At 42.1% G+C, this 17,304-nt stretch overlaps 1 protein-coding gene across 1 annotated transcript in view; it reads left to right on the forward strand.

Annotated features, from left to right (window-relative positions):
• The window catches only part of FAM13A (family with sequence similarity 13 member A), a gene marked incomplete at its 5' end in the record, with an annotated part of 128,122 nt that overhangs the window by 93,039 nt on the left and 17,779 nt on the right, over positions 1 to 17,304 (forward strand). Inside the window, 5 exons of the mRNA XM_080344168.1 lie at positions 23 to 202; positions 3,206 to 3,392; positions 6,137 to 6,213; positions 6,923 to 6,965; positions 12,054 to 12,204. Coding sequence (XP_080200294.1) covers positions 23 to 202; positions 3,206 to 3,392; positions 6,137 to 6,213; positions 6,923 to 6,965; positions 12,054 to 12,204 — 638 coding nt within the window. The remainder of the gene's footprint in view (positions 1 to 22; positions 203 to 3,205; positions 3,393 to 6,136; positions 6,214 to 6,922; positions 6,966 to 12,053; positions 12,205 to 17,304) is intronic.

Here is a 17,304-nt window from a genome sequence, read left to right on the forward strand (position 1 = left end):
ACCTTATTTTTCGGCTTGACAGGTATTTAGAGAAGACAATCCGCTCAGCCGTGGAGCAGCATCTCTTTGATGTTCATGGCTCAGGCGGCCAGAGTTCAGAGGACTCTGAATCGGGAACATCTTCAGCCTCTTCTAATGTGTCTGCCAGGCAGAGGAGGCGACACCACAAAGAGCAGGAGGAAGCCCGGAGAAACAGAGACATGTACGAGCCTGATTTCTTTGTTTTGGAAAGTATATTTAATTAAGCGTACCCTAGTCACGTCCTCTTATCAAGACAATGCTTAGTTCTGTTGTGAAATGTGCTGGCCCTTGCCCTGAGTTGAAGGTGCGGAGCAGACTGCAGTAGCCATGCAGAGCTCCATTGCGTGAGTTAGAGCTGGGAAATGTAGAGTTTGTTAGAGGTCATGTAGTGGGGCAAAGCATTATAAGAATCCATTTTTTTCAATGCAATATAGTAGAGTTCTTAGTTACGGTATTTGAAATTGTTTAATTACAGTCTTTATTGTTTTGGTGGAAATCCCCAAGTAGTTGGCCCTGCTGCTTGTAACTTTCCTTAGATAAAAACATTGGATTTAGATGCTTTTCTGAATTCAAAATGTCTTAAAAATGCAATCAAGTTCTCCTTTTGTATGTGGAGGCACAGCTTGTGTTTGGGTTTATTGAAGAGCTCTGGGAATTCATCTGAAAGTAGAAAAATCTTAATTTAGATTAATCAGAATTTAAGAATTTTTGTTCACCCTGTTACACAAAGTTTGAGCATAATTTATTGGTGAACTTCATTAAATGTCTGTCAAAGAGTAAAAATAATACCTATTTTTCCTTTCATATTCCTCTACTTGTGGCATATATTTGTGGTAGACATGTATTACCGCCACAGCCTTAACAAACACTTGCCCAAGGCATAACTATCTTTGAGGAGCAGTAACTACAGACATTGCAAGGCCATGATCTAATCAGTGCTTCCACATATGTCTACTTTTAACACAGCACTAGTTCTTGTAAAGAATGTGTATACTTGATTGTGGTATTGGATTTTTAGGATTTCAAGTTAGATTCCAAAATAAATATCTAGTGTCTTGTTTTTTCCTGGGTGCTGAATTCTCTAAATCCCCTTGGATCTGCACCTTCCTGTACAAAGCCACTTTTATATAGGTGCATAACCAGCAGTATCTCTTGTTAATATTGCAGCCATGCTGTTTCCCAAAATGTGTCAATGCTACTGTTGAAAAAAAAAAAAAATCCATAGTTACAAAATAAAAGCCATTTCCATAGTGAATGAAAATATGCTATGAAGATGGACTGGGAAATTAGCACTTGCAAGTCACCCAAGTATCTGGCAGCAGCTCTGAAGTAGTTTTTCTTGTTTTGTAGCCCCACTGACAGGCTTCTCAGGTAAGTAGGTCAGAGACTGGCTAGTGTACGTGTTTGGAAGCATATAGTACTGCAGGGTTTTTTTCAACATTGCTGCCTTTAGACAGGGTTGACAGAGTTGCTCAGGCTCGATCTGTAAAAGTGGAGCCAAGGATTTATAGCACAGCACAAGTTTTGACTGCTGGCCAGGGTTCAAATTGTTTTCCGTGGTTCCCGTAGGTCAGATTGCTGGAACTCCTTTGGGTGACTTATCAAAATGGGGAATTCCTTTCAAAACTTCTTTCTGTTGTTGTTTTGATTGTCAGTGTCACCTCCTTGCCTTGTGATGGATCACAAGTGGATTTATAGTGTCACAAGATGGGACTTAAGCTAGGAAGAGCGTTTATCACAAAACCACAAATGTAAAGCCCCAGGCTTTGCAGACTACACGATCTACAAGTTATGTATATGTAATTGGTTTGCTCAGACGTTTGTGAAAACTTCCACAAAGGTAAATGTGTTACCTTTGTTTAATCATAGAATGGTTTGGGTTGGAAAGGAATTTAAAGATCATCTAATTCCAACCCCTCTGCCATGGGCAGGGACACCTTCCACTAGACCAGGTTGCTCAAAGCCCCATCCAACTTGGTCCTGAAGTTTAATCATATATTTATAAACCTCTTTGTATCACTCTTCCACCAAAAAACCTAGAGATTTATAATCTAGAAAATCACTGAAACGTCCTAGTTTTGGTTTTGATCTGAGTATTTTGTCGGGTTGGCACTGTCCAGATACTACAGAGTAACTGGTTTCTTGTCACAGTAGTGCATGTCTAGGGAATTTATCCCGCTGTTCGTGAAAGCAGGCTTTGGAGTTGCATAGCACCGTATGAGGCAGCTGCACATAAACCAGTTAGCAAACATTCCAGTTTCAATGTCAAGTGTAAGCAGCCTGCCTTTAGCCTCCAGCAGGGTGGTATGGTGAAGAATGAGTCGCATTGTGTTTCTCCTGTTCCCATAATGTAGTGATATATTATGTATGTGCATCTTCACTATTGCACAAAGTAGAGGGAAGACTGCTTAACAGGCTGCAAAGGGGAAACTCGTGTTGGAAGGCCCAGCAGGCTAATTGTGCAGGGCAGGATAAGCCGTATGGCAGGCTTCTGGGAAACATGTAGAAGCCCAGCTAGCCCAGAGGCTCCCAGCTAGCCCATCACATGGTGACCTGAAGCTAGCTGTCCTGTTCGCTTCCCAACATAGCAGAACAGTGCTCTGTCCTAGCAGTTGTATTACTGTTGCAGACGTGCGTTCCCTTCTCTGTTTTGTGTGATTTCCAAATAGGAATCAAGCATCTGGCTAAAAGCATCACAGTCCTGCTCTTGCACTTGAAAATATGAGTAAGGGGGCGATGATGCAGTGTCATGCACCAAAGGAGAACCTTGGACCACAGCTGTGAATCACTTTTCTAAATTAAAAGCACATGTCTCAAAGGAAAGTATGCTGCATATTCTCTATAAAAATACCACAGGCAGCTAGGAGCTAGTCCAGCTTCCACATGAAGTCAATGAAATTCTCTGTGTTGGCTTTAGTGGGAGGTGAACCAAGTCCCAAGTGTTGATCCTCACAGCTTTCTCACCTGAGGTATATACACCTGGCTTACACTCCTCAGTGGGGTTTAGCATTGCACAGTGTGTGGTGTTTGCTGCAGTAGGAAGAACCAGAGAAACTGGTTTCGTAGGGCGTAGATGTTGCCAGAACTGCACTAGTCAGCATGATGCATTTCTCTGTTGCTACCATAAACGTAGCGGCAAAGTGTTTTAAACAACCTCTTGTTGTAATGTCTCTCTTCTTTTTAGGGAAGTTGTCAACAAAGAAAACATTCCCTCTGGATTCAGCAGTCTTGAAGACTGTATTCTAGCTGTTCAAGAAGTAGAAAAATTACAAGACAACAGCTCTGGATATCTTAGTGAAAGGAATAAACCAAAACGGCAGAAATCCAGCACCAAGCTTTCAGAGCTTAATGACAACCAGGACAGTCCGGTGGTAAGCCAGCACACTGTACTATTTGATGCCTAGTACTAAGGTGGGAAAAAGTCTTTTATTTCAGTGCACATCTGGTTTCCTTGGGTAGCCAATTTTGCTTACAGTACAAGCATGAGTGGCTGTTTTGGACTGTGGAGAACACAGGATGCTGCACTTGTAATGTTTGTGATGAGGCAACTGAGAAGCTGTATTTCTGCTGTGATCCTCTTACTCCATCCATAGTCATTTTCTCTTTCCACAGCTTTTTGCTTTTTTCTTCTGAGTTCAGCAAAGCATTTGGGAAGAGAAAAAGTAAGTCTTTTTCACAGTCTTTCAAAACTCTTGCAAAAAGATTGGAACCTCAGGTGTAGGTTCACACATTTAGGTCAACTTTATTTTTATATCGCTCTTAAGTTCTGAAACTGTGGATCACAGGTGACTTCTTGATAATGACACAACAAAGGTGTTTTATACCCTTTCTCTAAAGTCTGCATGTTACTGTGGTGTTTGCAATTGGCAAAACGCTTTGGAGTGTGTTGATCCAAAAGGTGATCACTCTAGCTACCTTTTACTGAGCAGGTAAAAGACACTGATATAACATCCTAAAAACCTGGAATACTGTGGAATTTGTCCAGCATATTCTTGTGTGACCTTCACAGTAGAAGACAGTTTGCCAACTTGTACAAGCCGTAGAATAAAATTGATGCACCCTCCTTCCGTCTCAGTGAGACCAGACACTGATTATAGTGGCAGCAGTTGAGAACCCATTCTGTGCTTCAGCACAGGGTTTGCTTACAGAAGTTCTGCGCATCCCGGCACCAGCCATGTTACAAGGTTACTCGTAACAGTGAAAGCTGTGTGAAAAGAATGCTCTTCTGAGCTACAGGGCATCCCTTTCAGTTGTACCTGGGTCAGTTTTAGAGCCTGCTGTGAGTGATGTCCTTCTCAATGTGACGTTGTGTTGGGATTCATTTAGGTCATAAAAATTGCAATGATCTGATGCCCTTACCCTGTGCAGGCATTCTAGGGAGGGGCACATTTGTATTCTCTTTGTGACGAAAAGAAGGCAAGATGATTCTTGAAATTGTAGCCTGTGCCTAGATTTAGTTCTCAGTACTAGTGACTGACTTCTGTGATACTTCATGGACGAGCACAGTGAGACAGACACACTCTCACTTTGTGTCTTTGCTTGCAGCAATGAACTTTAAGATAGGTGAAGGTCAAGTGCTTACGCTCTTTCCTACACCTCTTCCCTCTTCTCTCTGCCTGTGGAGTGTACAGCAGTTTAAATGTAAATGAGAATTTGACTCAGGATTTGGGAAAGACTGGCAGAAGTGTCCAGTTTTGCTGTGGACCTGAAAAACATTCATGAAGTCTTAAAACATGGCTGGAAGAAATTTCCTCAAACTTACCTGTGTCCACTGGACTTTGCCCCGCCCTTCATTCTTGCATCTCTTGATGGGCAGAGGTTGCAAGAAACATAAAATGGACTAACCTTGCACAAAAAGCACTTTGACCAAGATGACCATCAGTGTGGTTCTTGCTTGCTTTATTAGAAGAAGTGTTGCAGTGAGATTGTCAACTGGGAGTAGCATTGTTATGAAACGGCTTTGCAGAGAGCACAGTGCTACTCTTTTGAAGAGCAAAGGCTGCTTTTTAAGTTTTCATGAGTGCACTTATTTCATACTTGCATTCAGAGACTGCCAGCAGGATGTGTGGTGGTTTAGCTTTCTTTTGGCTACATATTTATACTTCAAATAATAACCCAAATTAGACTACCTACTTGGAGTATCAAAGGACATAGCCTGCACCTTAGCATTTACTAGTAGCCATTTGTCATGTAAACAAGTTTGCTATGTTGTATCTTCTTAGCCACTGTTTCTGAACCTTCCTGCTTTTCAAAGCCTGGAAGAGTATATAGGACAGTGCGTGGAAGCTTTCCTCTTAGCTGTCTAGTTGCATCTGACTCAGAAGAGTAAGTCAACAGTGGAAAACCTGTCAGTTCCACTTACTCTACCGAGCAAACCAACCACAAAGCATTAAAAGCTTGTAACTGCATTTCAGAGACATGGTAGCCAGGTAGCAGTAGAACTTGAAGAATCACATTAAGCAAGGTGAGAACGACTGAGCTGTGTCACTTTATGGGGCTGGAGGTGTAGCAGATGAGAGCGGCTGTGACTGCCCCAAGGAGTCTGTGTGTGCAGTTCCTGGGGTTGGGGCAGGAACCACACTGCACTCTCCTGACTGACTTCCTCCTATTTAAGACAGACTTGTCCAAAAAACAAGGTAGAAAACCTCCTGGGCATGTGCCCAAAGTGGCAGCATGGCGTGTCTTTGCAATGTTTCCTCAAGTTCTGTGCATATGGCAGTCTCTTTGCATTCTTCTGACTGTTTAAGAAAAAACTAGGGAAGGGTTTGGCTGAGAAGGGGAGTATTTTCTAAAATGAGCATGAATCCTGCTAGGAAGATGGTGTGGTTTTTGGTACCTGCTCTTACAGGACTTGTACACACAACAGAATTGCTCTCAAGCTCAGCCTGTATGTCAGTCTGTAAAATGGGAACTGCAGGGGTACCATGCTAGGTTTTGGGGATTTTTTGCAAGTTATGGATAATAAAGTGTGGGGTTTGTTTTTTTAAAATGTGCAGCAGGCAGTAGTCTGATTGTTGTCTTGTTGGATATTTCTCTATTTGATCTGTTTAATGGCCTGCAGCTTGAATCTGTTTCTCTTGTGTATCTTACTGCTTTAATATTCACTGTATTACAGAGTATGGAAAGCTTTAGCTCACCCAGGCCTATAGACAGAACAGGACCTGATGACATGGAAATTTTATCTGAAGAAAGGTGATTTTTTTAATATTTTTTTTAATATATCTGTGTTTTATATTTCCTGTAGTTGTAGTACAGCCTAAGAGATCTTCCACCACAGACTATGAGGGTGACATTTAGTTATGCTATAGAACACTGATACCCACTATGTTAACTTCAAAATAGCACTGTGTGGAGGCACCGCGTATGTTCTGTGGGCTCTGCCCAGCACCATATGCCACTCCCAGCCTGTTGGTAGTGGCAGTGAAGAAGCTGGTGGTGCTGGCTTGAAAAGAAGGCAGCTGTGAAGCACCTGAGCCAGCACACTCCACACAGTGGCCTGCAGAGTCTGTCTCACCTGGCCTCTGGGGTGGGAATCCAGCTTTTTTCTGTGTGGCTCACTCTTCTGTGAGAGCTGTACAGTCCCACTCTGCTCGCCTGAGATCAGAATTTCTCTCCACAGTTGTTTGTTGGGAGAGTTGTATTTGTTTGGATTGAGGGCACTGGAATTGAATGACATTATATTTTTCACAAATAGCTGCTGAGAGGGAACAAAATACATAGTTTAGCAGCCTGGAGTGCTGCAGCCCATACTGCCCATTTATTTACTGAATGTATTCACAAGTGTGCAGCAGTAGCAAGAATGTCAAAACTTGCATGTGCAGAACTCCTGCTTGGTTTTGTTACAAGCAAAGTGTGGGTTTGTATTTGTAATATGTTGGTTTGTTTTTGTTTTTTTTTGTAGCAAAGAAAGTGAAAACGATGAGGTTTTTGTCAGGCACTCTCAGGTTGGTATTTTTTGGGTTTTTTGTTTCAGTTTTGTGGGCTCTAAACAGGCTTTTATTGAGTAGAAACAAGTAGATAGGCATATAGTTCTGTGAAAATTTGTTTCAGAGTAATTGAGTTAGCATTTATTTTTTCTTTCCCTCTCCTCTGCTTTTTATTTACATAATTTAGGGAGCATCTCAGCCACTGAGGTGTCTGATGTCATCTGCTTCAGTCCCTTCAGTCCCTCCTTGCCAAAAAGGGAAGAGTCACTGAAGTCAGCACTTCGGTTTAAGTGGCGCCAAGTTACTTTATTAATCATTGTGAACAGGGCGTGTGACCAGTTATCTCCCAGGGCAGTAAGATTAGCTTGTCTCTCTTGATTTCTCTAAAATCATTCTGGCCTTTTATTTATGATTTCCCAGTGCAGCCTGTTGCCTTTGAACATAGGTGTCTGGGATCGTTTGTCTTAGCAAACTGGATCATCTGCTTGTCTCTAAGGGTTGGTGGTTGGGATGGATGTCAGGAGGGGAGATGTGACACTGTTGGCAACAGCATTTTTCCCTGACTTTCCATTTCTGTTCAACATCCATCTCCTGCATTCGCTTTACGGTGTTTTTCATCTTAACTGGTCAGCAAAGTGAAGCTTGTGGTTGGGCTAGGTGAACACCTTTGCAGTGACTGTTCTTTTGGATTTGCTTGAAACACCTCTAGACAGCCAAGTATTTAAAGTACCTGGGAAGTTATCTGAGGCACCTCTCCCTCACTTGTGCACCCATTTTATAGGAGCACAGTAAGACAGCTATAAACAGTGTCTGGTTTCTTTGGCCGTCTGGGGTTAACTGAGAGCTAACAGTATTTTTAAACTAGCCTCCTCTTGTGGTTTGGTTTTGTTCTGTTTTAAATAAAAGCCACTATACATTTGTTGCCTTTGAAAGACTTCATTTCTGGTAGGTATTATTTCCATCTATCAGGAAAGTTAGAAGAGATTATTTGCTAACAGCTGGGCTCTGACCAGCTGTGTTCTAGTTGGAGAAGCTCATGGGATGCCGAAATGTGTAACCTATGTAAGGAGTGCTCAGCACTGCCTTTGGTCACTGCTCTGGCTGGGCTTGGGTGGATCTCCTACTTTGCTCCCAGAGAGTCAGTAATCCTCAATGGTCCTGCACTTATGCATGAGCTGTTGTATTTTCTGGAGCATGGATTTTGCAAACACCTTGTTTCTCACATACTTGCTTGCATGTTGAGAAGCTACTGTCACTGCCATGCCACATGGTACTCCCATGAAGCTTTTAAATTAGGCTAGGGAAGGTATATTTGAATATGAAATCATAATCTTAAAATAAACTTCTCCTTAGGAAGAGTTTTAAAATTTAGAATTTTAACTGCAGAAGACGACATAGACATAACCCAGAGATTGAATTATATAGGAATTACAAGGTCAATAAATTGTTGCATTCCTGCAGGGTAGTTTTACATTCTTTGTACTTTATAAGCCTTTTGCTTAGGGCAGCTTAAACACATACCTTCCGTAACAAACAATTCATTCAGGATGCGGGAGGGACAGGGACTTTTTATCTCTTTTGTCACCATGTCTCCAGTCTAAAGTTGCTAGGAAAAGTGTTTGGAATTTGCGATAGCTACCAGTTGTGCAGACTCAGATCTCCCTGAGGAGAAACACATGTCCCAAGTGAATTTTCCGTGCTTTTGCAGCCTTCATAATCTAACACTGGAAGTAGCTAAGCTCCAGGTTGCAGGCTGTGATTTGAAAAACATAGCTTTCTAATACCCAGGTTTTGATAAGGGAAGGGTGTTTGAGGTTCACACCAACATGACAACAAGTATGGAAAGGGTTTGGCATGACTCAGGAGTAAGGCAGCAGAATAGCTGCATTCTTGAGTCAGATCGTATTACCAGGAGGTGCTTACGAATGCTTCCTGCTTGTGGTTCTAATGGATGCTCACACATAGGGGAACCAAGTATTTTAAATAAAATTTATTTGAATCCACATGTAATTGAATTTAATACAACATTCTTACCAGAATTCAAAGGTCCTTCTGTTGCTATTTAGCTGCTTGAGCTACTCTTTATGCTGGATCTCATTTGGAATAGGGAGAATGAAGGAGCTGACTTATCCTCAGGTTACTTTGATCTAGTGATACCTGCAAAGCATGGCTGCAGAAGCAGATTCTGAAAAGCAGAACTCAGGTGCCTAATTTGAAGAAATTTTTTGGTGGTCATTTATGTAATATCCACAGTGCACTGTGACTGCAAGCTGCTACTGCGATACCAACCTGCTGCTCCTTTGGTTTGTAAGAAATTGTGGCACATCCATACCTAAAGCGCAGTAGTTCTTCGTTACTTGATTTTTGTCCTGGAGGTTGGCAACTGGTGGCATCAGGGAATCAAATAGGAAAATAAGAAATGGGAATACTGATCAGTCTTTGGATTTGGAGCGTTAATGCAAAGAAGGTTAAACATCTGCTTTCTTGAGTCTCCTGGGTTTGTACCACCGTCGTTCTTCAGAACACCTAATGATTTATTCATTGTGTTAGAGGCTACATCAGTGAGCAAGAACAGGACAGTTCGCTGGCTGCAGGCACAGTGCAGGTCTGTTTTTAAACAGCTTTTAAATATTTCCTACAGCTGAAGTAACTTTAGAAGGAAGAAGATGATATGATCTTTCTATTATACCTGTAATGGAAATGTTTATGCATCTGGGAGGTGCTTTTATATCTGCTACAGATACCTTTTAAGAGTCTTAATAAGTCAGGAGATTATACACTATTCAGAGAAATACATTTAACTCTGTAAGTGGTATCAGTGGTGGTGACGAGGTGGTATTTTCAGGTCACTCCCTTTGGAATTGTTAAAATCTAGATAAATCTCTCTTATGCTTCTTGATGTTTTTTAAAATAGTACCTATTTTGAAACTTATTGCTTTATTTCTTTCTCAAATACTTTCTAAATACTGTGCTAGCAATTTAAATGCAGTTTATCAACTGGTACAGTTTGTTCTTTAGTAAATGCAAGAGACTGCTGTTTCTGGCCACTGACCAGTCTTTCTGTTTGTAATGTATACTGTCTATTTAGATCCTGGCAAGAAATTTATTACTGGACCTTAAAGAAATATTTAAGTCCTCCCAACCTGGAAGCAGCTTAAAAGATATTGAATGGTGAATTAGCATTTTTCCATGTACAGCTCTCACAATAAACAGATTTGTAATCAGATTTAGTGTCAAGCTGTACGAGTTATTAGTTCATGTCAAACTGTCATCTAGTGTTTCCTTTTGTTATAATGTTTCAAAAAAGCAATTTATTGAAATGAAAAGGAAGTACAAACCTTACACAAATACAGTGCAGAACACTCTTTGCAAATACTAGTATGTTAATACCCCAGGTTTTTAAAACTGTAGAACAGCCCAGGTTGGAAGGGACCTCAAAAGACCACCTGGTCCAACCTTTCGTGGGAAAGGGAGCCTAGATGAGATTATACAGCACCCTGTCCAGTTGTAGGGATTGATGGGGTTGAATCCAGATAAAAACATTCCTTCCTATGATTTGTCTGTCTGCTTGGCAAGTTTTTTCCCCTCTCTGCGTGAAGCTTACTTGTTTTTCTCTGCCCAAGGTGGGGAGGGGGTTGGCGGAGGGGAATAAAAATAAGCACACCACATTATTAGCTTTATGCAGATGAAAAAGATTAATTGTGTCTTAGTGGCATGGCATGTACCAAGGATACTGATTTAGTACAGTTTGGCCATGCTCCTGGATTCACAAGTAAAATATGTCCAAATGTACCAGTTATTTTCTTTAGGCGAGTTTTCTACAGACATCACCATATGCAGATTGCAAACTAGAATTATCAAAATACCTGCAAGGGGAAAAAAAATCTGCATGTTGACTACCTGCCAGACTATATTTGAGAGAATTATGCCTAAACTGTTCTTACCAAGATCAAATAGTTAATGTAGTAATGTAATGCTGTCTATTCAGATAGCTCTGTTTGTTGGTGGGTTTATACATCTTACACTACATGTTTGTGTACATGCTTTGCACTTCCTTTTCCCTACTGCCCTCTGGGAGGCATTACAGGTAATTTATTTTAGAGTGACAAAACTGCTGGTGTCATCGGGCACTATTACAGACCTGCGCACTGTGTGTGTGGATTGTGGGAACAGGAGTGATTTCTGCATAAGTGCACTGGACGTGCGGTATGTGCAGGAGTGAATAGTGGTGAGACAAACAGCAGTTGCTTCTAGGCAGTGCTAAATGATGAATCATTTACTTGACAGCATTCTACCTTTTTTTTTTTTTTCCCCTAAGTCATTGGATGCTTGTGTGAATTTTTTGGCTTTTTCCCAGAGTCCACACTGCTCGCAGCTGAGATGCCAAACCCCACTGCCGTTTGGATTTGCGCAACACTGCTTTAATACCCAGAGCTACTCCATAAATAGTTCTACTCTCCCCACGCCCAGCTAGAAAACAACCACAGGAAATCGGGGAATGTGCAGCCAGCCCAGCTTAGCTGGCACTGATTGATCTGAGCCAGCACAGCCTGCATGAGAGCATTCATGTATGTAGCCTGCGCAGCTTGCTGTCAACTGCTGCTACCTCAGGAGCTCCAGTGCCTGCCTTTTAGAAGACACCATATTGCTACAGCCTTGCAGCAGCAGCAGCGTTTCTGTTGTTGCTCTGAGGAGCTGCTCTCCTGTAGCAAGTGTGTGCCGCCACCCCTTCCCTCCCTCTTTCTGCCTGCCTTATTCCCTCCCTCTCTTTTTATCCCAATCGATTACTAGAGGCTTTTTCAGCTGCATGCAGTTGCCAGGGCAGGCAGTCTTGGGAACTTGTGGTGGCTTTTCTAAAGAAGGAAAAATTTAAGGAAGGCAGATGGACGAATGTTTTTACCGGTGTGAGTGAGCAATTAGTATGTAGGCGTCACCAAGCAGGGGATTTGGAGCTGGAAACATCAGGATCTGTTTATCTGGATCTTTTTTGCTAAAGGTGTGAGCTTACTGCTGCTGTGACTGCAGCTGTTTTTTTCCTCCTCTGCCTCCTGAAACATCTTCTTTTTTTTTCTTTCTCTCTCATTTTGTGGGTATATGGGAACATAGCAGACTTCAAGTATGAAGATTCAAGAGCATCCAAGCATTCCTGAAAACAAGTTGCAAAGAAATCAAGATGCTGATGATCAGGAAAACAGCTTTGTGTCAGAAGTGCCTCGGCTGGATTTGACAGCACTGCGTGATGACAACAACTGGGAAGGTAGGATTGTGTGATGGCTATTCGTATGAGTGAAACAAGAGAGAGGAAAACCTGAGTGGTCTGGGTGTATCTTTTTGTGATTGTGTTCCCTTGCCAAAAACAACAGGAAAGCAATTTTTGTCCTGAATATGGAACTGAAAGTTTGGAGGAACTGGAAGCAAAATACTGGATGGGCACCAATTCCCATTGTCAATCAGAGGAAGAAAATTAATTGTTTTATTTTTGAAGTTATTGTCATGTGCTCTTTAGTACTGTTAAGTCCCTGAGTGTTCTCAGAATAACTTATTTCTTGGTGGCTGGCTACTCGAGTATTAAGCTAGACTACGCTACACTTCAAAGAAACTGGGTATTTCGTAGTCTAAAAGGAACTTCCTTCTTTCTACCTATTCTTCCACTTCAGCTATTATTTGGGAATAATTATTTGGATCTGAACAGCACAGCTGGAAAAAAGGCTGTCTGTCTGCTACTCTGTCTTTTGATGGTTCTTACAAACAGCTTTTTTTTTAATATATGCTATGAAAAAAATCTGATCACCAGCTCAAACAGCAATATTAAATTGCTTGTGTTTTCAAGTATTTTAATACCGTTTCTTAGCCATCATTTCCAGAGTGTGTGTTTGGTTGGATGTTTGCACTGACTTGCTTAAGAGTGGGAAATCTGGGCAAACTCTGTGAGACACCATGAACCTCAATTACATTTGAAATTGAGATGAGTTTAAGGTGTCCAACACCTCTGGGATCAAACCCTTTTCAAATTGCTGAGTATGTCTGTGTGCACAAGCAAGAATTCTTCTATTAGTTTGTGCTTGAGGAGTGAAAGAGGGGCTTTGACAGGGAAGAAACAGGAAAATGTGAGTATGGGATTTTAATAAAGCAGGGGAGGGAAAACATATAACTAATTTATTGCCTGAAAAAACAATCTCTGATGAACACTGAGGAGTTCTGTGCTCCTGACTCCACAGCATATGTGACCTAGTGTATTTTGCCCTTCCCTCTAGGAGGGGAGTAGTTGCAACACTTTTGGCATGAGTAAAGAAAACCCAAAGCTGTAGCTGCTTTAGATTCAGCCAGACAAGAAGTCACCATGGACCAGAGCGCTGGCCAGGCGGGGATTCCCTGGGTGTATCACCAGGCAGGCAGGGTGGCTGATCAAAGCCTTGCGGGAGGGCTCCCAGGGGGCCTTGGCCGCCTGATATGTTTGCTGAAGTGCTAATTAGTGCTGCCCCGCAGGGTCTAGAGCCAGCACATCACTTTCTCAGAGGTGATGTCTGGCTTCAGCCATTGTGTGAGCCTTTGGAAATAATGACTCTTTTTTTCCTTCCTGGGTTACTGATCGGAGTCATGTGAATGCATGAAGGGGAGAACACAGCTCCTTTCTCTCTGCCAGAGGCTTTCCTATAGTATGAAACAAGATGTACCTTTGGTACGATTCCCTCTTCGTAGGCATGCTCTTATGTTTGGAGTCTAAATTTCTTGCCCTGCAAATATGAAATGAGATTATAAGTGCATGTGATTGTACTTCAGGAGTGCTCCTCTGATTCTCTCTTGCTCAGTTCTACTCACACATATTGTACAAAAGGAGGAGGTGGGCAGTTGCAAAAGAATCAGCTGTCTGGGGTGAGAGAGATGTCATCTAAAATACTTGTCTTCCAGAATCACCATTTTGTTGGCACAGATGATGAAGGAGCAGCAAAATGGTGGGTTTTCTGTCTCAGCAAGAAAAGCCCAAGTCTTTCCTAGCTGTGGATGTGAAAGCAAGCTCACAGCAGGCAGGAAGAGGAAGATGTTAATGTCAATTCTCAGACTGCTTCTGCAGCTAAGGACAGAGTCTGTCGTTGAGACTGACTTTGCAAGGTGAAGTTGTACCACCCACTCACAGCTCTAGCAGCCTGTGTCACTCAAACCTTCACATGTCTCTTCAGGGTCCATGCCACAGCTCTGGTTCCATCCCCAGAGAAAAGGGGAAGGCCTGTGCCTCCAAATGCAGTAGCACTAAGTTATTTATTGCTTTACTCTAGCAAATTGGGTAGGTCCATCCTTCAGGAAATTATGCACTCCTCTAGGACATAGTTGACTTTGAGGGGCAGGGTCCTCAGTATCACACTGCCAGAGATACAGAGCATCTAGTGACCAGGGCAACTGCCGGACCTTGTGAGAACAGGTACAGGTTGAGGAGTTGCTTTCAGCTGTAGCTGTCACCGCCTCCAGTTGAATGTCAGGAAAAGGCTTTGAAGAATGGTACAAAATTATACAAGACCACCTTTTGTTTGTCACTCAGGCAGACTCCATCATGTTAAGACAAGAGCTGGCTTAAAAACCCTCATTTGCAGCACAGAACTGTGATAACTGCTGCCAGGTGAACTGGAAGGGACCCCTGCCTTTTATGTTTTTGCCAGAAATAATTTTTACCAGACTTTTTTTTTAGGTTCACCACATAGTCAAATCTGTGCACAAGAGGAGGGCTTTGCTGTACTTCTGCAGGCTGTGCTCCCTCCACCTAAAGCTGAGCAGAGAGCAGACAGAGAAATTTGCTTCCCGCTTCCTCCAGTGCGTGGGCTCATAATCTGCCATGTCTCTGCCCTCTGCGTCTGCCTCACCTGCTACGTGTTGGAGCATCTGTGTAGTAACTGTCAGGCTATTGATGGAGTATGCAGGGTGTGAGCAGTGCCCTGGCCAAATTCAAGTGCTGAACACTTAACCTGGGTGCATTTCCCCTGGGCCAAGAGAAATATTTTACTAGTGTGCATTTGGCAGATGCAAATAAAATAGTTTTATTCTTGGGCTGGATGTGAGCCGAGCTGTGCCTGTGACCGGCGATCTCTGACTTCTGGGCCTGCCTGCTGAACTGGTCAGTGGGTGCCAGCCCAGACAGCCCGTGAGCAAGTCTGTTCAGAGATACTTCCACAGCAAATCATCATGGATTATGTTTGAATCGAGTGTTGTGAGCAAGGAGGGCAGAGTGTTCTCTCACAGTCCAGCGCTGTTATGCAGATTTCTTACCAAATGTTTCTAATTCAAGCCCAGAACTCACTATCCTGCCCTCAAGGAGAATCTAGAAGTATGTTGCTCTCCGTAACAGCGTCTGGCCCCGTCAGCAGCTTGGAGCTGAATAGGCAGTTCAGTAGATCGATCTGATGCATGTCATTGCTGCCTACATCGCCTGATTACTGGTGTTTTTAAAAAACTTCTGTAGATGAGATTTCAGGCAGAGTTTGCAGTAACAAGCACTTATGGAACACTCAGCAGACATTTTTCTACAAACTTTTAAGCTTAAAAAAAATAATAATGCAGAAGTTTAAAACACAATTTGAGTTCTCAATGTTGATAACACAAGTATTGCAGTACTGAGACCCTGACAGTGAAGCTGATCTACAAATAGTTTGACACTGACTTAACTGATACTTTCCCATCAGGGAAAAAACACCACCACACCAACAGAGTAATGCAAGAAACTCCAAAGAATACAGCAACAGACAAGGAAGCTGGATTTTAGGTTGTTTTTTCAGCACTGTGGACCGAGATTCATAAGTGTGTTTGTGTGTAACAGACTCTTTAGCATAGAAAATAACAGGATGATGAAACACACTGCATTTTTATTACTGTGTGTAGAAAATAATAATACTATTGTTTACTGATTTTATTTCATAGCTTCAATATTTTTTTTAATTTATTTTTTCATTGTTTATCATGACTTTACATTATAAGCAAAATACGAAGTTGGCTTGCTAGCTGAGAGATCTGTCATCATGCTAACTGAAAATGCATGGTAGCGCTTCATTTGGGCCATTCTTATGACCTACATAGGAAGAGTAACTCTTGATGTATTCAAACAAGGATCTTTTCAAACAGTTATTTATAAGATGAGTAAAATAGATTGCTGCTGAGCTAGTGAATGGTTTGGGCTTTTAAATTACTTTATTCACTTCATTATGAGAGGGCTTTCTGGAGTCTTTCAAGTGAGATTTCATACCAAGACCTCAAGTGTTGTAATTAGTTCAGGCTTTTTAATCCATGCAGACCTGCTTGGGTTTACAGCAGCAAAGACTTGGCCTCCTTTGTTTGTCAGATGAGCATGTGTACAAGCAGCATCAGCAGTGTTCATTGGCTGTGTGGCTGCAGACGGGAAAGGGAGATGCCCGCAGCGTTTTGCAGCTGCCCCTCAGGTAGGGAGTGTGTGGGCACCCCTCTGCTGGCCGTGCAGCCCCCAGTAGCCCTGTGGCACATATGCATTGTGATGATTTTAAAAAGTCAGATTTTTGTCAGCAAGATGACTTGGAGCTCACCAATACACCAGTTTGATACAGTTCATCTTTGTCCCTTCTCGCATGATTCAGGTTTATTAATATCTCCATCCCTCCATGCAGCAGGTTGGCAGAGAGGTTGTATTGCCACAGGCATTTATGTGCCTAGAGTTCTGCAAAGCAACACCTGGCAGATGGCTGACAGCTTTGTTGAAAGGTTAGCTGACTGTGGGATTTTGAGAGGGAGTACAGCACTTCTGGCGGGCTACAGGCTCCATACCAACATATTTCACTTCTGCGCTAACTTAGAAAAGGCGTACCTAAAAGAAATGTGCTGAGAGTCTGACCAAAAAATAGAAAATTTGTTCACCCTTTCTCTGCACTGGCACAGCTATGGTGGTTAAATATTCGCAAATATTTTTTTCATGAAAGGTGGTCATTATGGAAAAAGAAAAAAATAGTACGTAAAAAGAACGGGGAGATTATTAGAAAAGTGGCAGTTTTCTCTGAGCAAGAGAGATCTGTTCCAGACAGAAGATGAATAAGGGTAACTGCTCTGTCAAGTCAATGGCAAAGAAAAGGTAAAACATGTATATTATTTACTGAGATTTTCTTCTTCAATTAGCAGAAAGGGGAAAGGGTGACAACACTAATCCTGACAGCAAATACTTCAAACCTGAACCATTAAGTCCAGGAATTTAGCAGCCTTCAGAAAAGGCTCAACACTTCAATAGCTATCTGGGATAAATGAATAACAAAAGATATTATGTATTCTGTTGAATAGGAATTGATTGATTGTGCTCTGTCAGAAAAAGCAGCGGTTTACCGGTGTATTTGTGCAGTCCAGCAATTCCAGTGCT

The sequence above is a fragment of the Nesoenas mayeri genome, assembly GCF_963082525.1.
Source record: "Nesoenas mayeri genome assembly, chromosome: 4".
NCBI classification, from domain to species: domain Eukaryota; kingdom Metazoa; phylum Chordata; class Aves; order Columbiformes; family Columbidae; genus Nesoenas; species Nesoenas mayeri.